Source organism: Limulus polyphemus, unplaced genomic scaffold (assembly GCF_000517525.1).
Source record: "Limulus polyphemus unplaced genomic scaffold, Limulus_polyphemus-2.1.2 Scaffold1451, whole genome shotgun sequence".
Taxonomy (NCBI): domain Eukaryota; kingdom Metazoa; phylum Arthropoda; class Merostomata; order Xiphosura; family Limulidae; genus Limulus; species Limulus polyphemus.
The window spans coordinates 41,779-68,140 of NW_013667061.1; the positions used below are offsets into that span (position 1 = coordinate 41,779).

At 31.6% G+C, this 26,362-nt stretch overlaps 2 protein-coding genes across 7 annotated transcripts in view; both read left to right on the forward strand.

Annotated features, from left to right (window-relative positions):
- Nucleotides 1-12,565, forward strand: part of LOC106463639 (E3 ubiquitin-protein ligase RNF13-like) — a 51,903-nt gene extending 39,338 nt beyond the window's left edge. For all 6 annotated transcript variants that reach the window (XM_022391181.1, XM_013923688.2, XM_013923690.2 and 3 more), the window contains exons 6-10: nucleotides 4,661-4,742; nucleotides 7,183-7,288; nucleotides 8,454-8,547; nucleotides 8,905-8,985; nucleotides 10,153-12,565. In XM_022391181.1, coding sequence (XP_022246889.1) covers nucleotides 4,661-4,742; nucleotides 7,183-7,288; nucleotides 8,454-8,547; nucleotides 8,905-8,985; nucleotides 10,153-10,616 — 827 coding nt within the window. In that variant the 3' untranslated portion in view covers nucleotides 10,617-12,565. The remainder of the gene's footprint in view (nucleotides 1-4,660; nucleotides 4,743-7,182; nucleotides 7,289-8,453; nucleotides 8,548-8,904; nucleotides 8,986-10,152) is intronic.
- A 4,492-nt stretch (nucleotides 12,566-17,057) lies between these two features.
- Nucleotides 17,058-26,362, forward strand: part of LOC106463640 (profilin-1-like) — a 20,983-nt gene continuing 11,678 nt past the window's right edge. The window contains exon 1 of the mRNA XM_013923691.2: nucleotides 17,058-17,294. Coding sequence (XP_013779145.1) covers nucleotides 17,172-17,294 — 123 coding nt within the window. The 5' untranslated portion in view covers nucleotides 17,058-17,171. The remainder of the gene's footprint in view (nucleotides 17,295-26,362) is intronic.

Consider the following 26,362-nt stretch of genomic DNA (forward strand, 5'->3'; position numbering starts at 1 on the left):
ATATATATATATATATACAGTATTTCACTTTTACTGATGTCTTTTTTTTTTAACATCACTAGCCAAACTTGGGAAGATTTTTTAATACTGTGATTTTGTAAAGTTAAAAAAATATTGATGTTAAATTTGTATATTTTTGATATACACTTGGTGAGGACTAGCTTAGGTTTCAAATATTAGTTTTGCTTTGGAAATAGCAGAGGCTAAATTATTTCATTTAGATCATTCAAGACTTATGATCAGAACTATAAATAATTGTTTATTCAATTTAAGCTATAGGTGAGGTCTTGCACAATCTTGTCTCATTTGTCATTTTGAAGTGAAATATGGCTAGGCCTCAAACAAGACATTTGAATGCTTCACTCATTTGAAAACCATTGGATAAATTGAAACTGTCAATCACATCATGCTATTTTAAATTGACTATAGGTGTCCCAAAATGTCATTGGCCGAATTCAGAATCACCTTCATGAACAAAGCAGACAGTTACTCACAACACAAGTAGATGACCAATATTTGTTGACTGTGTCCTGCCACTATTGTGAGTTACCTACTCCAAGACTTGAATAAATGTTTACAGATGCAGCTGGATCCATATAATTATAAAGATGGTTAGAAACAGACTTCACAAAGTTGATCTGTATGTCAGACATCTAGTGAGGTGCATTCAACCTTCTCAAGTCTTAGAACAGCTTGTCTGCAATGGTACAAAGAACATATCAGTAACACTTGGAGACGAGTTACACTTCACAATGCAATCAGATAACAAACGTATTCATTTAGAGAAAGTAAAATTAGAGTCATTCCAATTTTTTTGCAGGAATTTAATATGCACGGCAATTGTGGGAGTATGATGTGGGTAGAAATAAGTATTAATAGATGTATCTACCTCTACATCTTTAGAAATGGTTACATTACCTCTGTCAAAATGGGCTCAGTCAATTTGACCTACCACATGACCTCTTTGTACTCGTTTAATGTCTTTATAGATTTAGTACTTCTAAATTTCAATATAATGTGTATATCTTCACAAAATTTGGCAGTTAACAGTCTTTCAGTTAATGTTACAAATCTTTCACATACAAACAAATCATATTTTTTAGTGAAGTATTTTTAATAAATTAAAAGATTTATCCACGAATATGTTGAGTATTTGTTTTGAATAGTCCGTGTGCAAAGTAATTTTCCAGTTAAGATTAAAAATACTTTTATTCATCTCAAAATCTTAAATTTCCTTTGTGTAATCCCTAAAATCTCCTAAATACATTTCAAACGTATTTTTTTCAGTAAAATATTTTATCAGTTATTTATTTTCTCTACCCTATCTCTATATGGGATCGATCAATTTGACTGACCTCGTAATCAACAAAAAAATAAATCTAAATTATCCTTTTTTTCTTTCTGGAAATTGTAACATGAAACTACGTTCGTTTATCCTAAGTAGCTTTAAGCTCATAACAGTATACATCTATTTATAATTAAATTTTATTATTTTATTGCCCTTTGAACTGTGTCAAACTACTATTTGTACCATTATAAGTTGTAAATCACTCGGGGGAATGTGCAGCTCACGTTATGCTATCAAATTATGTTACCCATGAGCTGCTCTTGTGCGTGCCTCTTGGAACCTTTTTATTATATTATTATTATTATTATTATTTATTTTACCTAATTTAATCTAAACTAACCTAAAAAGATCAATATTTTTACATTTTAATTACTTTTATAATAATAAAGAATAAACATGAAAAACAAGAAATAAAGTATTTACCCAATCTCATTTTTTTTTCTGTTGATAACAATTAACCCCATTTTTTTTTAAACTAATGGTAGTAATGCATTAAATAGTTTTTATTTAATTAAATAATGCACCAAAGAACATGTAAAAATATGTAAAAAGTAAGCAATTTCTCCTATCTCTCAAAATCTTTCTGGCTTTTTAACTATGCAACAAGAGCCAATACAAATTAATCCAAGCTAGTCATTAAATTTCCCATGGGAACGAAGCTTGTACTCTGAGTGAAATTGACACTTATTTATTCAGAACACAGCAATATACAATATGCCATTTGATAGATGAAGACCTTGACTTTCTTTTGGTTATAGGTAATATATAATTAAATGTGAGAGAGAACTATTAACAAATCCTGAAAGAAAGGATGTGACAGGTGGGTGTGGCATGAGGGGTCTGATTCATTATTTGATAGCTCTGCAACCAAACAGACTTGAAGGCTATAAAAATTATGGTTTGTCTGAGCAATGACGATTTTATAGTGAGTAATTTACATGTAGTTTCGTACAGTTTCAAGGGGTGGTGGATAAAATAGAGAGGAGAAGATACCTAGAGAAAATGTGTCACATATGTCACACTAGGAGAAATTCAGGATTTTTTTAAATATTGCCTTATAAAATTTAGAACTTAAAGCTTATATACTATTACAATATGGATTATTACCAAAGATTTTATGCTATACTAATTGGTATAACATAAACAAAAAGTAGTTTCATAAAATTTTGAATGTAAGACATTAAAACCTTGTGTCATGCGCAGTAAAGGGTACCCATGGAGATGGGGCTAATGCACTGCATTATAGGGACACAATTGAGTTATTCTTATGATCCTTTATGGTGCAGTTGGTTCTGACTTAGTCTAGTGGATGCTAAACTTGCATATTTCTCATTGAAGATGGGATTGATACCCACCAGGCTTCAATTCCTTCGAGTATTACAAATTGTCAACTAACTTCAGGCACAAAAGATGTCCTGGAAACAAGTTATTTAGAAGAGTAGTCAGGGGTACATCAAGATCTTATCCACACTGATTTTTCAGCATGCATCCATACGAGGCTGCTCTGTTCATGGTAATGATACATCATATATAAGTCAAGTGTCTTGAATTTTAAAGATGCAAAATGCACTTATCAATCAAGAGCTTAGGCTGAATAAATACTTATTTGCATTTCAGAACACACTATAAATCATCAGATGCTTGATTTGCATAAAAATGGACAGTGGTGATTGACATTATTTTATAATGGTAGTTTTTTTTTCTTGTAGTAACTGAAATATATGTGGATACTATAAGTTTTCCTTTAATTAAGCTATGCAATGTACTTGTGTTCTCTGGATACTGTAAAGTTTTGGTTAAGGATTTAAACTGTAAAATAGTGCTCGGTATAGACAATGATGATCCATGTTTATATGAACAGTAGCTGGTACTTACTGTTTGTGAGTTGGAGGTTTGATTTTTAAACAATTTTTATAGAAAACACATTCAGCTAATCATTTTTTGTTGCATAAGTAGCTTATTTTATGTCTTTTTTTAGCTAGATTAATTTCCATAAATTTCTGTGATAAATGAACAGTAAGTTACAGTCATGTTATGGTTACCTTAAACTACTAATAGTATTACATAAAACTGGAATCAAAGAACTAAAAAGCACTAGCAAACCCTTATCAGGTTTTATAACAAAATGTATGATTGTACAACAAGCTATAAACATTTTTATTTTTCAGTAAATCCAAAAAGGTTCATATGTGTTGTACAAATGAAGAATTGACCAATATTTTTTTTAAAATACTCAACTTAATTCTCAAGTTCTTTGTTTATGTTTTTATTTTTTTGTAGATACCAGCTGTATTTTGTGTTTCTGTTGATTTTTTCTGTTAAGTCGTAATATAAGTGTAAAAGTTTATTTTAAGACAGCTGGATGTGGTAAGTTGTGTGGTTTTTAGGTGTAGGTGGGCTGAATTCTTTACAGTAGGTGTCTATGACTTGTTGGCAATAAATTTTAACAATAAACAAACAGCACACAATCCACTTGTTTCAAAATAATATATTAAAACAAGTCAAATGCATATACAATTGTTTGTTACACAATTAATCACCACACTTGTTATCCAGAGCTTTAAATAATCATCTCTTTTCATCAAAGTTTACATAGTCTGGTTTAGCTACTTTAGAACACATATGATGAGACAAATTATTCTTCCCTGCTCTGTTATTACAATACAATCAGTGATAATTTTACTTAAGTTACTCTGTTGGTTACTACAGTTGTATCCAGAGCTTTAGATAATTCTATTTTCATCAGAAGTTCACACAAGTTTGTTCAATTACTTTATGACACAATTGACAAATTATTCTTCTCTACTCTGTTGTTACAATATAATCTGCAATAACTTCACTTTAAAATTGCCTATATACACTCTTTACAGCTAAATTCACAAACACACAACCTAGCTCTAGCTATTTATCTAACTCATGTTTTCCTACTTTAACTACATTTTGGATGTGTATTTATAAATAGCCCAACTGAGGCCTAGAATATATCACACACTACGAGATATGTGATGTAATAATACTCGAGAAAAACTCAGAAGATTCTAGTAACATAATGCAATAATACAAAAATTGCCAATTTACAACAGTTGAACTACACAATGTATGATTTTTACAGTTATGTAAACAAACCTGAGTTAAACTATTGTTTCTAAAAATAACTATATTTAACACTCCCACTATACTTGAAGCAATCATGTATATCTAACAGTGATAAAATCTGAATATTTATCTCCTCCAAGACTTCATATTTTTTACTATAGAAGTAATTGTTTGCTTAATCTCAAATTAAATTTGATCTTTTTTATTTTATTATAGCAACTGAGACCACTATTCCTGGTGTGTTAATTGGTGAACAAGATGGTAATGACATCAAACATTTTTATTTGTATGAAAAAGGGTAGGTGTAAAACCTCAGCAGTAAGTCTGGGGTCTTATAATGCTAAAAAATTTTGTTTTGATACCCACGATGCACACAGCACAGATAGCACATTATGTAGTTTTTTTGTGTAATAACAAACAAACAAGCTCACAGTAGATAATCACAAATGTACCATAACCAGTTCACACTTATAATTTTAACTAATATTAACTTGTGTCAGCCCAACTAGGTTGATAGCTTAGAATGTTACTCAGTGGAGCTTTACATGACTTCTACTGAAAGATGATATATATATTTCTTAAAAATGTAATTTTTGGTCTATATGCTCTAATTAATGAAGAAGAAAAAACTCAAATTAAATTAAGTAAGTCACTGTAATTATGTACAGAGAAGTCAGATAAGATAAAACAATTGCACAAAATATAATCAGAAAAATGCAACTAAAGACATTAAAATATAAATTATCTACATGATTGTTCATAACTTAAGGCTACAATAATGAAACTTTGTAGAATGGACGGCAACTGCCTGTTGTAGAGACACAAGCGTAGAGGGCGATGTTTCGAAAGTCTTCCGCCTTTTGTCTTCAGAAAGGCGAAAGACTTTCGAAACGTCGCCCTATATACACTTGCGTCCCTACAACAGGCAATTGCCATCCATTCTACAAAGTTTCATCATGATTACTCTACCCAAGAAGCTATCTAAGAAGGTTATAATGATTGATAGTAACCTCTCAAACATCTTGGCCATACTTGCATCCTTGGACGCCACTCATATCAGGTTGAGTGATTACAAAAATAATTCCTAAACTAAACAAATTTTTCATGTTAAGTCTGTCACACTTAATTAGGTATCTAGAAGAATTAGCTGTGTATCTCCATATATTTTCTGTTGGCCAATTGGTATGTACAGGTTGAAAAGACAAATATGAATATAAATTTTACATAGGTTTTTTTAATGATTGGCAGATGTTTGTTGTTTTTTTTTCTAGTTTTTTGCTGTTTTATTATATTTCTCCAAAAGGAGCAACCAGTAGATAAAAAAAAGATCTCTCAGGGTCTTGAATATGGGCTGGAATTCTATTACAGTAGGTGTCTGTGACTTGTTGGCGATAAATGTCAACAATAAATGGAGAGCACACAGTTCACTTGTTTTAAATTAATATATTCAAAACAAGTCAAAAGTATATACAAAAATTTGTTTCACTATCAGTTATCAAAGTTGTAGCCAAAGCTTTAACTAATAAAAGTCCACACAGGCTATTTCAGTTATTTTAGAACTCAATTGACAAGACAAATTATTTTTCTCTACTCTGTTTCTTACTGCGCAATCTGTGATAGATTTATTTATGCTCCCCTTTGGTTACCACAGTTGTATCCAGAACTTCAAATAATTGTCTTCTTTTCATCAAAGTCTACACAGGTGGGATCAGTTACCTTAAAACACCCTTTGACAAGACAAATTGTTTTCTTTTATCTCTGTTATCACAATACCACTGTGAAACTCATTTTAAATATTGCCAGTTATGGCTAAACTAATAATTATGCAGTCTAACTTCACTTTCACTAACTTAACGTTTTCTGACTTAACTTCTTTAGAAATCAGCCATCATGGCTAGATTGCCAATCACTCAGTCTAGATCTGTCTGATTTATTTCTCACTTAAACTGCTTTTTTCACTTTCTCTTTGTATCTGCATGTATTTGTAACACATGACAGAAAAATCAAGAAATATCTAGCCCTATAGTGACAACAATATTACACACAACAAGAAAGATGATGACAGAAATATTACGAAAGCCTAGTACAACAATTAAACTGCATACACAATGTATGACTCATACAAAGTTACGTAGTGAAACTTGTCACAACTGTTGCTTTTAAAATAATTAACTTTTAACACTTGTTATGAAACTAAATAATCACTAAACAAGGTAAATAATAACACTTAAACTAAACAGTTTGTATATCTAACAAGATCAAACTCTGAAATAACAGTCTGCTGTTTTTAGATAATGTGCAGAAAAAAATCCTCATTTATATGATTGTTGTGGATGTCGTAAAGTATTTTAAAGTTTCTGTGGTAAGATCTCGTTAGTAAATCACATCGACTTTAATTTACATTTGTTATTAATAAACTACTTTTCTATGTGTTGTATTATATGAAGTTTAATAAGAGCCAATAAATCTTGTAAAGAAAAATACTGTCTGTAAGTATCTTTACGATGGTAAATTGGTATTAGTGCAGTCAAGCGGAATTTTTAAAATAAAATTTGAACTGTTAAGGATCTGTAGTTTGATACAATACTATAAAAATCTACTAACTGAGCTGTTTATAAAATATTAGGTTTTTAGCATTTAATTTGAACATAATATTATAATTGTTTTTAAAGCTTGTTTTTTACACTGTTTTTGGTTACTGAGTAACAGTTAATTGTTAAGAAATGTTTTCCCGACAGCTACACACTAATTCTGTATCCTGAGCTGAATTTCAACCTCAACACATACCTGCTTCCTTTTGCTGTCATCATTGGTATCTGCTTTATAATCATGGTAACTTTTATGGTAACTACAACTTAATCTTTTACTTTGTAGAATAACTGATTTATTTTTTTTTATTATGAATGTCAATTCATTGGCATACCGTTGTACAGATGAAATGTCATAATCAGTTGTTTTTTTTAAGTTTATCTTGTTATAGTTATTATTACTATTTCAGCTTGTTTTCATGTTTAAGAAGTTTCAGGATAGAATGTAATACCAGAGAAAATGCTACTTTTAATGGTGTATGCTTGTCATCATTAAAATCTTTTGAGAAAAGTTGGGTTTAGGACTATAGCTACCTTAATGTGACTATTTCACTTACACATTTATGATAACCTAGATTTCTGTGACAAGAGTTTACATTAGGATAAATCTTCTATTATTGGGTTTGAAATAAATGTTACTGTTAAACTGAACTGTTCTAATGGAAGCTGAGATTCAGTTCCATCCTGTTTTTATTCTGGAATATAACACTAACAATTAACTTGAAATTTATTGTTGGATATAAAAGCAACCTTTCAGTGTACCAAGAGCAAGCTAATTTTCACCTAAAATTCTATGACAGAAGCTGAGTAAATGTTAGGTAATATTTATGCCCCAACACAAATATCTATACCAGAAGTCAACAGTAAGATAATATCTTATGTTAAAGTTTCCAACTGCATGCCACCAAAGTGTTCTGTGATTGAAGTTTAAATTGGGATGAATGTATAAAGAATTTTTCTAATTGCACTTGTCCCAATTCCATATCCAGTATTTTCTTTGTGAAACACAATAATGCTGTTTTAATAGCTGCTAAAATACCAAAAATTTCTAGCCAATCATCAAAGTTCTGTGAAATATACATGATCCTATTCAGCAGCATCTAAGTCTCAAAAAAGTTTTATTTTGCCAGAAAGAAAAATATCAAATTGAATTTAAAATTTTGACAGAATAAGTTTGGTCTTTTCTTGATTTTTGGATGCTAGTAGCCTGATCATTTTGCTTATCCAAAAATGAATTCATCCAATAAAAATTCAACTGTTCAAATTAAACCACTCACAACTTGTTGATTTTTTTTTAGTCTCTTTGTGTGCTCATTGCTCTTTGAGATGTGTCGAAAAGGAATACTAGCTATTAGATGCAGATTACTCCTCTTGCAATGGTGATATTAAGAGTGTAACTGCAATTTTTGTCATTTTTCTAGCTGATTAAATGCATTAACGATCGTAGACATGGTCAAAGGAATAGGTTATCATCGAAACATCTGAAGCAATTACCTGTTAATAAATTTAAGAAAGGTAAGACAGAAATAATATGAAGTAAAGATCATACATTGAGACAGAAAACATTGTAAAGTAAAGCATGATAATTAGGAACATTTAGGTTGAGATAAAAAAATTCAAGAACAAGGTGATTATTGGTAACATTTAGGTTAAAATAAAAACATGTAAAGCATGATTAATGAATATTCATTGCAGAATAACAGTTGTTATATATGATACAATTCTAAAGTGTTGTTGTGGTAAGATATTGTTTCTATATTGGAATTGTATTGTCAATGCTGATATGCGAGATAGTTTATTTAGCACCAGTAAAATAAAACTATCCAGCTGAAATGTGATGCTGCTAGTCTTAGGTTTTTATTATCGATTCAGGTGATCCCTATGATGTGTGTGCAATCTGCCTCGAAGATTTCAAAGAAGGGGAAAAGTTAAGGATGCTACCATGTTCACATTGTAAGAATAATTCCCTGTTCTCTTATTCTACAAAAGCTATAAAGAACTATATTCATAAGAAGAGTGTTACTATTTATAATGTTAAATGTATACTTTTTGGATTTTTATTTACAAACTTGACTTGTATGTTTCTAAGTTGTACATTTTTTTGTACAGAAGTAGCTTGAAAAGTTAAGGTATGGCAATAATGTTGTAAATGAAAATTATTTTTTAATATATGTACAGTAATGTTGACACTATATAGGTCATTCCAAATATTGTATTAAAATTCTTAAATTCACTCTTAGGTTAAATGTTATTATTTTATATTTTCATCACTCTTGAGAAGTTTTTGATGCTAAGTCAATTTCACGAGACTTTTTTGACAGTAATATTTGCAAGTAGATCTTTATTTAATTCTTTAAGTCTGAGAAAATTATCATTTTATAATAGCATCATGCTTTCTAATTTATCCTAATTATTGTTGACTGTCTAAAACAAATGTCTTGGATTCTAAAGGTTATCTGTTTAGTGAGGCTGATGATTCTGCGAAGTTTTGTACAATTTATTTTGTTTGGATGGGTTAATATATATTAGATTGTAACCTGATGACTATTATAGACTAACTAGATATTTTCTTGATATGATTTTCTACTGATGTTCGATGAAAGAACAGTGTTAAACATCTGCATTAAATGTGAATTTTTCTTAATTCTAGAAATATCTTTTGTTTTTACTGTTGACAAGAAAATGTTCTACTTCTCTTTTTGCATCTGACAGATGAATGAAATATACCTATCTTGTTCTTTTTGAACTTATTGCAATAGAAATTCAAAAATTTGTATGAAGTTTTGTTGAACGAAAAACTATATAACAAATTTATTCTCTATTGCTAACAATGTGTACTGTGAAGTTCATTATACAGGAACATGTTTCTTACTTTAATTATTTTTTTTGCATAATTTGACTTTCATTGGTAGTTTGCACAATTATGTACTTCAACATTTATCTTACCAGCTTCCTAGAAAAATTAATTTGTCTTTGATAAAATATTGTGTTCTTAGTCATTCCTTACCATTAATCTACTTGTACAGTTTTTAGTACCTTGTATTTTATTGCAGTGAAATTGTTTGAATCTTAGCCAGTAAATACTTTAAATTGTTCACTATATATGTTTTTTTTATATAGCTTATCACACAAAATGCGTTGATCCTTGGCTAACTGACAATCGTCGAACCTGTCCTATGTGTAAACGTAAAGTCATCTTGGATGGTCATCACTCAGAAACTGATAGTGATTCGGATCAAGACTCAACAGGGGAAACTACTCCTTTACTGCATACTTTAAGTAGGGGAAGCAACACCATTGCTGGGGGAGGTACATTTTCTGAAATCATGCCAACTGTTAGACCAACACATATTGAGGAAACTACTCAGACTATTCCTGTGCTTCCTGAACAACCTGGTAGTTTTCTGACTACACAGGTAGAGCTGCATAATTCCACAGAAGTAAATATTCCAGAGGAATTAACAGAACCTGCTCCATTTCATTCACTGAATGGAGATGAACTTGAGGAAGCTGCTGGAAGAGGTCACATCCAGCCTCGAGTCACAGGAGCAGTATCCAAGAGACAACCTGAAGTGTTGGTTTGACTTTTTTAACTGGAAAGTGATGGTAAATAGTGAAATAATGTTTGATGGTTACTTTGGTTTTTATAATACATGTTAAAAGTCTGTTATCAGATGATAAAACCATTCTCAGGCAGACACAAATAAAAAACTTGCAGTATTCAATGAAAAATTGACTGCCATAGAATAACTGTCAGTGTTATATAGTGATACCATCACGTAGTTGTTAATTTAAGCTAAATTTATGCTGAAGGCATTTTGAAGTTTTCGTTTTTTTCTGTGTATATCGTAACGTGTAGGTATAGTTACATCCCAAACAGTGGGAGTTTTTTGTGTAAAGAGGACAGTTGCTACATCATGTACTAATGTTTCACAGGATAAAATAGCTGTTTGTAACTGACCGATATTGTGAGGATATACATTCTTGAATATATGTGTGTGAGTGCACTACTTGCATATTTTTGTTTCTTTGGAATAGTTGAGTTCATGCAAATGTTCCAAAAAAGGAGTAACCTCGTGTGTTTACATATTTTGTATTTAATCCATTGGTATGTAGCTGTTAGAATGTTGCCTGACAGTATTTTTATTGCTATATTTTCAATGGAGTGACTAAAAGATATGTGAACATGTTATTTAGATCAAACAACATTATTCTAAGTGTGGAAATAGACATTGTTTAAAATAAGTAAACAAATGCTGTCAAACACACATTTTTAAACTTAATCGTGTGACATTTTTTGCCCTTTGTATCTTAGTGTATCTATGTATATATATATAATACTAGGTGAAAAAACATTTTTGTACATTTACATCTCCAATAAATGTGCAATGTTGTGTTTGAAATTTACCTATTTTCTAGTATTGAAAACTTAAGTCTTTGATACACACTGAGCATCAGTGTTCCGGAGTTTAAATCTTATGTGGGCTTAAGAAAAAAAATTGTATGCACTAAAGTTTTTTTTTTTTTAAGTCTATTTATCGGTAGTTATTAAATGTGTGTGTAGTTTTGATTCTTCTATGGATATGTCCATGTTTCATGTCGCAGAGATATTGATGTAACCTGTGATACAAAACGAGGAAGAGATATTCTGTGTAGATAAAAAAAAACAAAAAATTAATACCATTGTTAAATTTTTTTATATGTATAGAGACAGTTCTTTTATAAAACTTGGTTTCTAATTCTGTATTGATAAATGTTTACTATTTTCCAGTTATGGTGATTTTAATGCTCTTTTTATTTGTTTTACTAATACAAAAAGCACCACAGATAGTGAAAATATTAACAATTTGTATAGAGGTTTTGTTAAAAAAAGACATATTTATATTTCCATTTTTCATTGAAAAAGTGTGGTATGTTTAACTTGTTTTTCATGTTTCTAGAATTTTGAAACTTGTGATGGTTTTTTTTTACTTACTCCAATTTGGTAACTCGGTTATCATTAATCTCACCACAAGACTGTTGGGTTGTTTCTGTTATCTGTAATTTACTGAAACAGGACTGCATATGGAACCTGTGAAAAGACTAACTTATTCTTGCTAAATAAAAAAAATTGTTGTGATTTTAGTTTTTTTTCCAAGTGATTTTATGTTTGATAATTTCATTATTTTGAAATATTATGGGTAGTTTATTATATAAATATTTTGATTATGTTATGAATGTCTTAAAGATTTTACAAGTAGGCTCCTGTACTATATTTGATTTTTTAATTGCATCTATTAGCATGTAGCATTTCAAGGTTAATTGATCACTGTAATGATGTGGATTCAATAGAAGGATGGAAAAGTGTAGTTATTTGTCACTGATTAAATAAAAGAGGCAAGGCCCAGTGTGAAGATAAACAAGAATTATTGGGAAAGCAGCTGACCAGCTAGTGGAAGTAATTGTTATTATTGAAACAATTGGTTAAGATTAGGTGATTGTAAGAGTTATATTTAAATAAAAGTAAAACAAATAAATTGCATTTTAATCTGAATTTGAAATTACTAAAGTGACTGAACTAAGATATGGAACCCTAGCTGAAAGATCATGGGTAGAGAGAACACTGAGGAGGCTTCACAACATATCTTACTTCCTTCACAGTTGAAACATAAAGGGCCAAGTATGCTCTTACAATTCACAAACACACTGTTTGATCAGTCAAAAAATTTTGCTACTAGAATGTAGAAGTATCTACTTTGTGTGACAGCTGTAAAGTAACAGTAATGCCTAGGGCTGAATTAGCACATGATTAGTCAGAAGTTTTAAACTGGAATTCTAGAAAATTTTACCCAGAAAAAAAAAAACTTACTGAAAATTAATTGTATCAACTAATGTTATATTGTAGATATTTTTGTAATTGTAGTTAAACTCCACACGAGTGCCTTATAAGTGACAGTCAAATCCTATATTTTGGTTACAAGAGTAGCTTAAGAGTTGGTGTTGTTGTCTAGGTCTCTTCTTTCTAGTCTGTTAATTCAAAATTAGAGGGCTAGCAGAGGTAGTGTTTGAGCAGTTTTCTGCAGCCCTCTAGTGGCTCAGTGGTAAGTTTGACGGCTTATAATGATAGAAATTATGTGGTGGGCATATTGTGTGGCTTTGTGCTTATCACCAAACAAACTTTCCAGAAACAAACAAATGAGAAATCCAGCAATATTTTAAAAGTTTTTATCTGTGATATTGTTCCAGGAAATACTTGAGGTCAAATTCAATACTCCAAAATTATATTATGTAATTCTCTGTGAATTGGCCAAATTGGAGAATAATTAAATATTTCTTTCTCAGGTTTTAATTTTTTTTTGCCAACAATAAGAAAGCAAAAGTAACAAATTTAGCAAGTATCAGTAGTTTAAGATTGAAAATACTGATAGCAGTATATGAAATATATTTATGATAACAAGCGTTGAGTGTGAACGTTTTGTACAAATATACTTAAATCTTTACATAAATTTGTGTGTGAAAATTTGAAAAAAAACTTGAAACCTTCTGCTGTTTCCAGAAGTCTGATTCCATTCAAATGTTTTAGGAAAGATATCTGAAATATGAAAATTTTTTTAAATTTAATTTTATCATAAAATGTAGATATATTTTTTAACGAAGTACTTTCTTCCAAATAGTATAAAAAAGTCCTAGACCTATTATTTTATGTTTTAGAATCTCCATTACCAAAGAGAAAACCTAAATGACTATAATTTCTTAAAGAACATTGTAATTACAAAGATGAGGAAAGTGGATATGTGACAAAAGCAAATTTGTAATTAACTTTTAATAAATGCATTGAATTATGAAAATAACTGAAAATGATATTTTTAAATTGTTGTGCAATGAAATTAAGAGCAGTTCGTAAGTCCACAAGTATTTTGTATACAGGATGTCCTAGGCAGTTACTCCAGGGCTTGGGAACATCCATTGGGCCCAAATCAGCTCAAGGCAGCTGTGGATATAACCATCATTGGTGTGACAAATGACTGCTGCTTGTGAATATTGTAACTTCAGCTCTAGAATATACACCTGAGACTTATCTATATAAATATACATGCCATCTAAACCTAGGATAGCAAAATTGTTCTTCACTTTTGATAAAAGGTTCCATGCAAAAGGAGAAATTTGATTTAGTATCAGTTATTCACAGCTGATATATCCAAATCCAAAACACAAAAACAAAATCATTTACTAAAGAAGAACGAGAGATGTGCATTGCTCTCTTTGTAGCAGAAATGCAGAAATAATTGTACTAATAACCCATTATGGGGCATAATGAGAACTACCAAACAGGTTCACATAGATTTTACAGAAGTATTTCTCAATGATGGAATTTGGGAAGACAGATCGATAATAAATTGAGACTTGGTTAGTCCAGTCAAATTAAGGTATTTATCTTTAACTGGTTTGTGAAACCGATCAGTGTATATTCCACCTGACATTTTTGGAGCTGCACAATGTTCTCCAAAGGATTAATCACATCTGTACTGTTACAGTTGGTGTAATATTTCATTTTTTGTACCTTTCACTTGACACAACTCAGGCTCAAACTGCTTTCTGTCCAGGTGACATTTTTAGTGTAGGTTTTCAGCAGGGGTGATAATACCATGCATAAAAAATACTTGGGTTCTTCCATCAATTGATAAAGCTGTCAGCTGAGTATGTTTTGAGTACATACAAGGGTACTTTCCATTGCAAAAGGCTCTGTCATAAAGCTATCATGTTAAAAGCACACCACTGCTACCTGCAGGCTTTTCATAAGCCATCTAGTTTACAAGGATGACAGCATCCCAGAGTCTGTTTTAATAGTCAAATTGCAATACACAATTCCATAGGCACTGTATTTAGTGGCTTCATATTGGCTGTGTATGTCATATGACTTGCTGATCAGCATATTCAAAATCGTTTTGATATAACTGATTTACCCAGCTCTCTCTAATATTGTTGACCGTTTACCTGATGTTCCCTCATAAACCCTTATAGGGCTTGTATAATTGGTTTGCTCTAGTACACATCAAGAATGAAATGTGGAGGAAGAGGGGGAGCATAGCTTTCATGAATTTTACTGTTAGCTAAAGGGGGATCATCAGCTACCCAGTGTTTGAAATATTAGTGTAGTTTTATGGTATTTAGTTCAAATGACTCACGTAGCATACAAGAAACAATTGTATTTCTTCTGAATGTTTAAATGATACGTCATTAACAATTACGTGAGCCTTATAACAAAATATGGCAAAACATTATTAGTTTCATGAATAGAAAATTACCAAAATTTCATTGGATAGTGTCATTTCCAATGTGTATTCATACGATTGGCCCTATTGAGCAAGTTCGATTTTATTAGTTGTTACGTAGGGTGCATAAAAGATCAGTGTATATTTTTTTTCCTTCGTTGTGTTTTGTATGCTGTTCATTTGTATTTCAAAAATATGACGACAGGTCTTGACAGTTCATTTTTCTGGGTTTCACGGAATAAACTATTTTTAAGCGCGCACTTGTGCTTTAGATGTCTTAAAATTGGTCTCCTTTTCTCGTGTTCTTGTTATCAAACCTAAATTTGATTTTTAAATTTCAGAAAGTGTCCACTTGTATTAAAATGTTTACCCATAAGATACGTGTATATATAACTGTAAACTGAAATGGTCAAAACATTCCGGGTTTTGAAATCTGTTTTCTGGGCTGGTGAAAACAATTTTGGGCAGTTGGTCGTCCTGATAGTTTTTCATGAAGTTTAGACAGCACTAGACAGGTTGTGCTATTGTTCAGTGAATATCTGACTGGAATTTGTCACAATAAAAAGATATGTTTGTATTTGTTTCTGTAATTTACAGTATTAACATAATTAAATACTTATAGAATTATCTAGACTAATATATAACGTTAAATACCTTAAATAGTAACAACTACATTGGCCAAATGTGATAGGAATAGCACATGAAGCTTTACATGTGACAATTCTGCTTCGCTGCTTGTAATATCTTAAAAAACCTCGTCAAACACCGCTAACAGCAAGTGTACTCTACTCATGATCTATGGTAGAGTGGTCCTAGAAGCTTTTCGTAATTTGCCTATTACTCATAATTAACACTATTTATCTCTGTTGAATTTTAGCAGCTTTTATAGTAGAAATTATTACCTAATACAATCCGTAGGCAATATCTTTTAGTATTTATCTCATAATGATAAACAGCATAAGTTTCACAATGAAAAATAACGTTCAGTCAACTTCTGTACCGACATTAAAAACGAAGCCTCATATTACTAATAGAAATTATACATTATTAATGCCAGTTTGATCTTGAAAAACCTATAAGGATACTAAAATAGTTTGGTATCGGGCTATCATTATGTATATTTTAAAAGTAGTTATATTACTTTCCGGAAGATGGCAGCAACATATCACAATTCAGAGACATTGAATGACATCATCATGAGCGTTGGAGCTGAAAATGTAAGCACTATTTGAAAATACGCGTAAGAAACGAGTACCACTGCCAGCTGAGTGGAATGTATTTTTTAGGAACAATTGGAGATAATTAAACCAGTAATAAATCGTAGTATAATTTTTTTTTAATCTCCGAGATCTTTTCTTGGATGAAAAATAAATTCCATATTTGAATGAATGAAATATATTTACAGTAATTCATGATTATTTTATAAAATCGTTCTTATAGGATTGATTATTGTAAAAATAGTTAAATAAAACTTTAGATAAGGATTGATTAGTTCAACAATCTATAATTTTTTTATATTGATACACGATACATTGCCTAAATGATAATATGCTGATAAATTATTTTGTATGGAGAAAAATAATACATTTTACGAAGTACGAAATGAGTAACGAATTTTTTAGAGGTTTTAAATTTGTTATCCTGAGAACATTGAAAAAAAGTTTTTATTTCATTTCGTCATTCTTGTGACAAAAACCACATGGTCTACTTTTCCCATGCTGCTCAACCGAAGGGTGAACACCGGTCAGCGGAAGAATACACGTACTGCTCTCAAAGCCGGCAAAGGACGTGCTACACGACTTCTCTTTAGCAACGAACATCTGTACCGAGCGGTGGAGTTGAAGAACGTTTTCGCTGTTGGACTTAGTTTTAAGAAATTTTTCCATAATGTCCTGGCAAAATTACGTTGATAATCAAATCTGTAATCAAGTCGAGTGTAGAATAGCTGTAATCGCTGGGCTACAAAACGGAGGAATATGGGCGAAATATGAAATGGGAAGTAATACACCGGTGAGTCGAACCTAATAGTAAAAATTTTTACTAAAAGTTAAATAATTAGTTATTACCACTATCAATTTTATGTGAAATTATATTTCCATTGTTGTACTTCTAGTTCTACTACTAACACTAATACATGTATTATTAATAATATTTTATTATAAACAGCTAAAGCAAATCTTTATCATTCATGTAGTGGCTAAATAATTTTAAGATATAAAACGTGTTTAATAAATTATAAACTGATTAACAAGTGCATATAGTTCTGAAAGTGAAAAACTTATTTCAAAGTTAGCAAATTATTAAATTAATACGATTTCAATTTTCATACATATTGAACATAAAAAATTTAGTACTTTAATATTTTTTTTAATTTAATTTTTAGACACTTGAGTTTTGCATAACTGAAAATCTAATAACACCAATAAACCTATTAATGAATATTTATTTATTATAATATCACAATTATCCAGATCCTTGGGTGTATTGTGATCTGAATTTAAAAGAAATCCTGTTAAGTGTATTGGTTAACTTCCAAGGTTACAAAAGCAGGAGTTAAGTTTGTATATCTTGTACATGAAACCAAAAAAACTGATCAAGAAGAGTTAGGAAAAAATATTTTAGTGCTTTTATGTAGGACAAAACCTATGAGCTTTGATCAGTCAGGGCTAGAAAAGCAAAAACCCACAATAACTGATTCTTTAAGTTCGAAAGTATTGTTATGTGTCATTTTGACAACTAAAGCTGTTATTGTTTAAGTATTATTGCTCAGTTAAACTATAGAAAATGTTGTACTTTGATTTGTACATCCAGCTCTATAAACTATATAATACCAAGAAAAGGCTCTACAAAGATTATATTTAGCACCTGAGAATCATGAGTCAGACTTGTTATCCATTTACAGTTGTTTCTAAAATTATGTAAAATTTGTTTTCTCTCTATTAAATGATAAATGGGTTTTGTAAACCTCTATCTCTGATTTTTAGGGAAGAGGGTTGAGGATGATATAGAAGGCCTTTCTCTCTTACTTAGCAGTTGACAACTAGTATTACAGACTTAAAATATATGGTAATTGTATGATAGTAATTAAAACTGTTAGAATAAAATATACAACAACAGGCCATTCAATTCAGCATTAAAGGTCACCACAGATTCTGAAATTAAAACTGAACACGACTAATTGAAGCTTAACACATCCATGTACATAACCACTGACCCTGGACTAATATATAAAAAAAAGGTAACCTTTACAGTATTCCTGTACCTGTGGTACATATTTTGTGAAAGATGTCAGAGTAAATCTATTAAGTAATATTTGTCTAAATTTATACTTTGTCATTAAATGTATAAAAGTATCATACTATTTATTAATCATTGAAACTACCGATATCTGATAATGGTCCCATATCATTTCTACGGCACTAATGAGTAATGTAAGTAGTTATAATGTTATTGGTGCTACCATTAACTGTAGCAACCTATATTGATTTTTATTTTGGTTCAGCTGGGAATCTAAAGACATCTGGTTCTGAACCTTGCCTATTGGTGTATCCAAAAGTGCAATAGTAGAAATGCATTTAAGTTATTTTTTCATTGCCTAAATATGTGTGTGCTTTGGCCCAACATGGCTGACATGAGGAGAAAACAAGATATTATTATGTCATGATGTCACTGGAAAGGTCTGTTAGGTTTACATAACCAGTACTATATGGATGATTGGCTCCTCTTAACCCTGTCCCGGGAGACATCCTCTGCTATGATCTCCTTTCTCCTTTGGTGGTGTTTGAGTTAACTGGTCATGCTGTCAGTCAGTACTGACCCCCAATTAGTATTTGATTTATTTTCAGGTTCTTATTCAATGCATTTGCTTGGTGGACTCGGAGCATCTGGTTTCCAAAGCTCTCATGTTCCCTTCTCTTCATCCATGAAATGTTCTGTATCTTTTTTGGACTCTAGCTTCACTCAATTTCCTTATACCTCTGAGGCATGGCATTTGTATTCCTGCCAGTAAATTCTGGTAGATCAGTGGACTAGGTTCAAAGATTCACTTTTGTTTTTCTCCCTCTATGTCTCTTCATCTTGAGCTATCTTGATGGCTTGATCATTCCCACACAACACAGGGGTGGGGCTGGCATTTCTGGACACCTTCACAGTTTCATATGTGTGGTCTTCAGAGGAGTTGTCTCTGCACATCAACTCAATATCATTGAGGTGTAGCACTTCATAGGACCTACTTCCATTCTTCTGTCACATCTGTCTTGACTTCATATTATGATCCATTTTCACAACTCCACTGTTGTTTATTATATCAGTTGACAGGGAGGTACTTTCTCACTTGATCTTAGCTTTCAACTATAAGCTCCTTTGGGCCCATGACCACAAAATCTGTTGTCTGCCTGTCATGTCCCGTGAGCTTTGAACTGAGTGGTGGATTTATAGTCTTGCCCAGACCAGATCCTTTCAACAAAGTGATCCTTGCATCCTGTGTTTTTTTAGTGGATTTGTTCTCACTTTGGATGTCCACTCATTAATACCTTTACAATTTCTCTAAACATTAGGCTTACACTCTTATGGTCAGCAGTTCCAGACTTGATTCCCTATTAGTGAATACTCTTGAGTCAGAATTGGTTCAACCTTTTCTTTATACCTATACTCCTCTTTAACTTCTTCCTCAGATGTTGTCTTTAATTTCCACTTCCTGTGTTGGGCTCTTCTCATTGCTCATTTAACCAGTTCAATCGTCCATCTTTCGCCATGGTGTGCCACAACTTCATCTTTAGGTGTGGCTTTTGTCTGGTCCCTTGCAAGATGGACAGGATTTTCTCACACAATATCCTGTTTTTTATTCTCTCTTGCAGTTTATTAGCACAATTTAATGTTTTATTAAGTTTGATCCATCTGCCTCTCTTTTCCCTAGGCTGTCCAACTCTTCCTCATTTTACTTTCTATTTTATCTGACCTTTCAAGAGTGGTATATTGTTTTATGTGTTTACTAGATACCGAGTGGTTTTGTCGACAACCTTCTACCTCTTTCCTTGGCCATATATTTCATATTTCTCATAAGACGTATTTTTACCGTCTATCTAACGAAATGCCTAAAATATTTTTGATTTTATTTCCTTCCCAAGACTTGGGCTGCATGAAAAGGTAGTTGAATGTTTTCTCCAATCATCCTCCCTTCAGTTTCTTCTCTATACAATTGTTCAGATTTTGACCTTCTTCTTTGTCCAGTGTGATTTACACAATGTTACCTTGCTTGTACAACTCCCCTTAGGGGCAATTAAAATATGTTTTACTTTCCTTAGGATCCTTCTATTTCTCATATTATTTCCTTCCACTTTGATGACTGAATTGGATAAGCAGCTCATTTGGTTTATCTATTTCTCCTTGGAAAATGATATTTTTCATCTTTTTAATCTTCCATAAGATTTGTCATTTCATTGGTTCTCTTGCATTTGGCCAATATAGTACCCTGGATTAAATCTAACAGGTAGGGATGTGGACCCCTGACAATTTTTATATGCCTATTCTCCTCTTAACAACTAACACTAATTAAATTTTAGAGTAATTGATGAATTCTTAGAAGAAAGGGTATGCTGATGGCTTAGAGTTCTTTGGAACATTTCATTACTATTTTCTCTCTCCACTTACCATTGTCCAGTCTTCTCAGAGGATCTAAGGGGATGAGTTGTTGAAATTTCTTTTCATTACAGTTTTGACTTTTACCCCTTAAAAAGAAAGGAGACAAAGGATGCCACTGAGTGATCAGTATTGCTTCCTAAAGAATACTTTTCTCTTGCAAAATGTGCATCAAGTAGAAGATAACAGAAAATTGTAAGCCTATCTGTCCTTACTCTACTCAGTGGTCACTGCAGATAGTTTTTTTCTGTGGCACTACTCTGGTAGTACCTCTATTTTTGTACTACTTTCCAAGATGTATTGTAGAAAGAAAGAAACAAGAGTGGCTAAACAGCCATTCAACAAGACAACTTTAATGTGATGATCCCACTGGTATGAGGCTGAGAGGAAACTCCCCTCAATCAGAAATAGGGTAGAGATGTAAACCTAGAAGAGTAGTTAGTATTAGCTCACTGCTAAACTCACAGTAGGTTTAAGAACTTAAATGGGCTGCAACTGCCTATTGAAAGAAAAGGAGACAATGTTTTGGCCTACTCTGCTTCAAGTTCCACCAAAAACAACAAACTCACACCCTGTTTAGTGTTAGCTCATTGGAAGCTAGACTCGTACTCTGTTCAATGTTAGCTCACTGCTATAAGCTAGAATCTCTCACTTGTCTTTGGTTCCAACCTGCATGTTTATGTTTGCCAAGGATTCAATGAAAGGTTGCAGAAAGAGTGCCTTATATCAACAATCAAGCATGCAGAAGACCATGATAGTTTGGGGGTTCAATATCTTTGAATGATGTTAGTCATCTTGACAAAATTGAAGAAATCAAGGATTTGCATAAATATCATAGTATATTAGTTTATTGCAGCAGGTTGGCAGGCCATATGATTGTGGTTATGGCAATATGTCAAGCTGTATAGAATGTGAGAAATAGATGAAATACCAACAATAATATGCCAGTGTGAGGAAGAAACGGCACAGATCAGTGTCTTGAGGAAAATGCAAGACCCACCTGGTTGGTCATACCCATCAGAATTGTCCAGTTCTTGGTGAGGAGGACAACCTGGAACAGGGTGTGAGTCTAGCATCTAGTAATGAGCTAACCTAAACAGGGTGAGTCTAGCTTGTAACAGAGTGTGAGTATTTATCTTTTAGCAGTGAGCTAACACTAAACAGGGTGTGACTTTTATCTTTTAGCAGTGAGCTAACACTAAACAGGGTGTGACTTTTATCTTTTAGCAGTGAGCTAACACTAAACAGGGTGTGACTTATCTTATAGCAGTGAGTTAACACTAAAGCAGGAATGAGATTCTAGATTGTTGCAGTGAGCCAACTCTAAGCAGGCATGAGTCTAGCTTCTAGCAAAGTGGAAACTGTAGTTTCTATTGAAGTTTTAACATTAGGCAGATAAAGAGAAACTGATTCTTAACAGGAAGCTAACACTTGGCATGTGCGTGAAATTTGCCGTTTTTATTAGGAGTGTGAAGTTACAGCTTCTAGCTTTGTGGAAACTTTATATTCTAGCAGGAGAGAGGCTCTGTATTTTAAAATAGAACTAGCATTTGTTATATGTTAAGCATTAGAATGTGACTGGGAATAAAAATTATGCAGGTGTCATCTTATGTCAAGTTATAGCACTGTACAGTATGAAGAACATAAGAAAAGACTAGGCAACAGAAAGCCATTCAGTCTATCAAGGTCATCCATCAAAAACCCACCCAACCTATTCAAACAATCTCTGTACACCACATCATCTGGCAAACCATTCTACAAGTTATCAACCCAGAGACAGTTTTATTATTTAAGCTTCAAACTAGTTTAAAATTGTGTGCTAGTAATGGTCATTTTTGATGCTTTTGCTATGATATAACATTGCTACCAGTGTATTTCTTTTATTTACCATAGCCAATTTCAAGTGTTGGAATATATTAGGTGAAACAGCAGTATTGAGATCTTATTTTTGTAGCCTGAATTAAAATTATATTTATATAAAAGTTGACAGTCCAAAGAAAACTGATGTTAGTCTTTTTTCTTTTTAATTCTTTGGTATGTGCAATAAAATATACATATATTTGGCAAGTGTTTTAGATTAGTTTTTTGTCTCTAAGTTTTTATTTCATTTTACTTGCAAGTTTATTTTGATTTCTGTTTAATTCTCTTTTTAATCTGGTATTATTTATACTTCATTTTAGAGTTTTTTATTGATAGATAGGCACAGTGTATGATTCTTGTCAGTAGTTAAAAACCTGATAATTCATTACTCTATTTTGCTAGAATTATCAGCCATGTTTACTCTGAAAAATGATCAATTAACCTTCAACAACAGGTAAAAAGATCAACCAAAATTGAACTTCATTGACATTTTTACATAGTTAACTTCTTGCAACAACTATTTCTGTTACTGAAATGGAATGGGAAAAGGCTGTTTCTATTGGAAACTGATTTTGTTGCACTGTCACACTGCTATATTTACAGTGTTTAAAGGGTTTTGTTCTGTTTAGTTTGACCCCAATCAGAAATGTTTTGTTAAAAAGGAAGGTAATTTTGTTAGTGTCAGTATGAAAGACAAAAAGAAACAAATTTAACAAACTATACCAAAATATGTCAAGAAAAACAGCTAAAAATCAATAAATGTATAAGAAAGAGTAAAATTAAGTTATTTTATTTTTCCTTCTTACCAAATTTACCAGTGGTATCAAAAAGAAATTTGAGAATTTAGAAGGTTGAGTACCACTTCATGAAGAATGTTTTTCATTGTGCTATGTTGAGCTGCATGTGATTAAGAAGAGTTGGGACACATGGCGTAAGAAATAGGCAGTAGCAATGTATTCAAATACTGTACACTATCTTGGTTTTGAAATTGTACATATAAGAAATCTTTTGAATTGCATTTAACTAGTATAAGTGTTTTTTGTTAACTCGTACATATACGTGTAGGATGTCTCTATAAAGACAGTACATAACAGTGGCATATAATTGTTCATTCTATAAGGCTTGTAATGAAATGTTTAAAAATATTTATGTAATGTTAATTTTCTAAAGCTCAAGTATATTTAAAAATTACTAATTACCTTAAAGATAAGCTGTTCTTTAAATGACCTGTTGTATAACTTGGTTATGTGTTTAGGAATATATACTTAAATGTGACATTTCTTACAAAACTAAGTTGGAAAACAATCATAATGTATGGTATGTATATGTATTTAGCAAGTATATTTTCTGATTTAGGAGAAAAATAATAATTATCTGTTGGGCTTAAAGTTATTGAGATTATAGTCGTGCAGATTCTTCATTCTTTTTCTTAAATTGAGTAAAATAAATACTTGGAAGATCATTTCATCTTATTTGATTACCTTTAATTATCCATATTGTATCCATACTCAACCCTACACCCTACTTAAAATAGGGTTGAGCTAGTTTTTATACAACCAAAAAGTAAAATCAGCATAGACTACACAAATTGTTAGTAAATATCTCATTTAGTTATAGCAAGTTCATAGAAGATTATGGTCTGTGAGTGCCAAACCCTGAGTGCCAGGTTATCATGGCACATAAAAAAGTGACTTGGCTCTGAGAATGTTTAGAGAATTTTTCATTAAAAAAAGGGTGTGCTTTTTATATGTACAGTAACATTTGCAATATAATTAAACAATAAAGAAAAGATTGGTATAATATTTTAATAAATATTGAAACACTGTAAAGAAAGTCCATCTTGACATAATTCTGCAAAGGCTTAGCTTTTCAATGTTAGACTACCACCTGTCAGTTGCCAAGACAAGGCCTGATATGATTTGTGTTGGGAGTATCCATGGACTTTACATAATAGTTCTACATCACATGGATAAGATTCCATTTGGTGTATATTCAAATCTCTGTAAATATTAAATTGTACAAGAATGAGAATTTGGTCATAAATTTTCTTAAAGCAAGACAGGGATCAATCACCTCCCTTGCCCTTTTCTGGGTTAAGTTACTATACCGGCTTTTAGTTATTATTATTAGTTGTTATTAAAGATTTATAGTGGTATATGTGACATTCTAAATTCATGCCAAAGATGTTCAGTTACATTGGAATCTGTTGGTTTTGCTAACCAGTGAAGATGGTTAAAGGTAATGCTTGTTGAATTGATTTTATAAATAATGCAAGTTCTGTGATTGTTACATTAATGTCTTGCAAGAGCATTTGCCCATAGGATGGAAGTGTTATATTGTAGAGTAGGGCTGGGCAATTATTGGAATTTCTTAATCAATTAATCGTTAAGTCTCATTAATTAATTACATTCATATAATCCATTTTTCTCACAAGATTGTAATATATATATACATGTATGCATGTGTGTGTTTATATATAAACATTGATTGTAGAAACAGTTTACTTATGATGAGTGTTTTAGTAGTTTAAAATCTTTTGCTGAGCTTGTCATTAGGCCTACCATTGTTAACCCTTGTGTTGAAATCATTATTAGTTAATCTTAATTTTAATGTTTAAGTGGCTAAAATCATTGAGGTAAAATCTGATAGATGAAGTCTTTGAGTTTTTGATGTTGAACATGTTATGTGTATTTTTATATTTTGTGCCAAATGTATTCTTATGTATAACCTTTGATTAGGTGATATTCTTTTGTAGTATTTGGTACTAATATGTCGATTTTGTTGGGTGTTAGAACACGTAAAGGCAACCATGCTCTTGGCTTCCTTTTGAACTTTTTGGACAGATTTATTTTGTTTGGAGTGTATTAAATTATCAGAAGATTTTTTTCTTTATGTGGATATTGTCAGTTGTTAAAACCATTAAGTTAAACATTGGAGGATCCTTTGATGTCATGATGCCGCAATGTTTGTACATGTAGTTGAATTACTTACAGGATGTTGTTATTAGTTGGAATCCTAATACTGTGATTTTAGTAATTTCCATATGGTATTGTGTTATTAGATAATTTCCCTGTGGTATGGATAGTATGATATTAATAGCTGAATTCATTACATATTTGTTAATAGCTGGCATCTTTCTGGTGTGGTTATACTATTTCATGCCCTTGTGATATGATGTTAATAGTTGATATCTATATGATATGTGGATTACCATTTGATATCTTTATGGTGAATGTGCAAACAGCTGGTATGTACTGTAGACTTCTGGATGTCTACTATTGTAGGAAACTTATACTATTATATTATACTTGTATATTCTATAGAAGGGCTAACCTATAGTGTAGACTCCTGGTTGCATAATATTGTTTATATTCTACAGAAGGACTAGTATATAGAGCAGACTTCCAGTTGTGTAATGTTAATGTTTAAAATTGGTCTATAGCAAGGGTCACCAAACTTTTTTCATAGCGGGCCAGATAACTGAGAGAATGACGAGCACGGGCTGCATAACCATTTTGTTCAATACAATACAGTGAATACACAAAAAATAAAGACAACAAACATGTTTATTTACCAAAAAG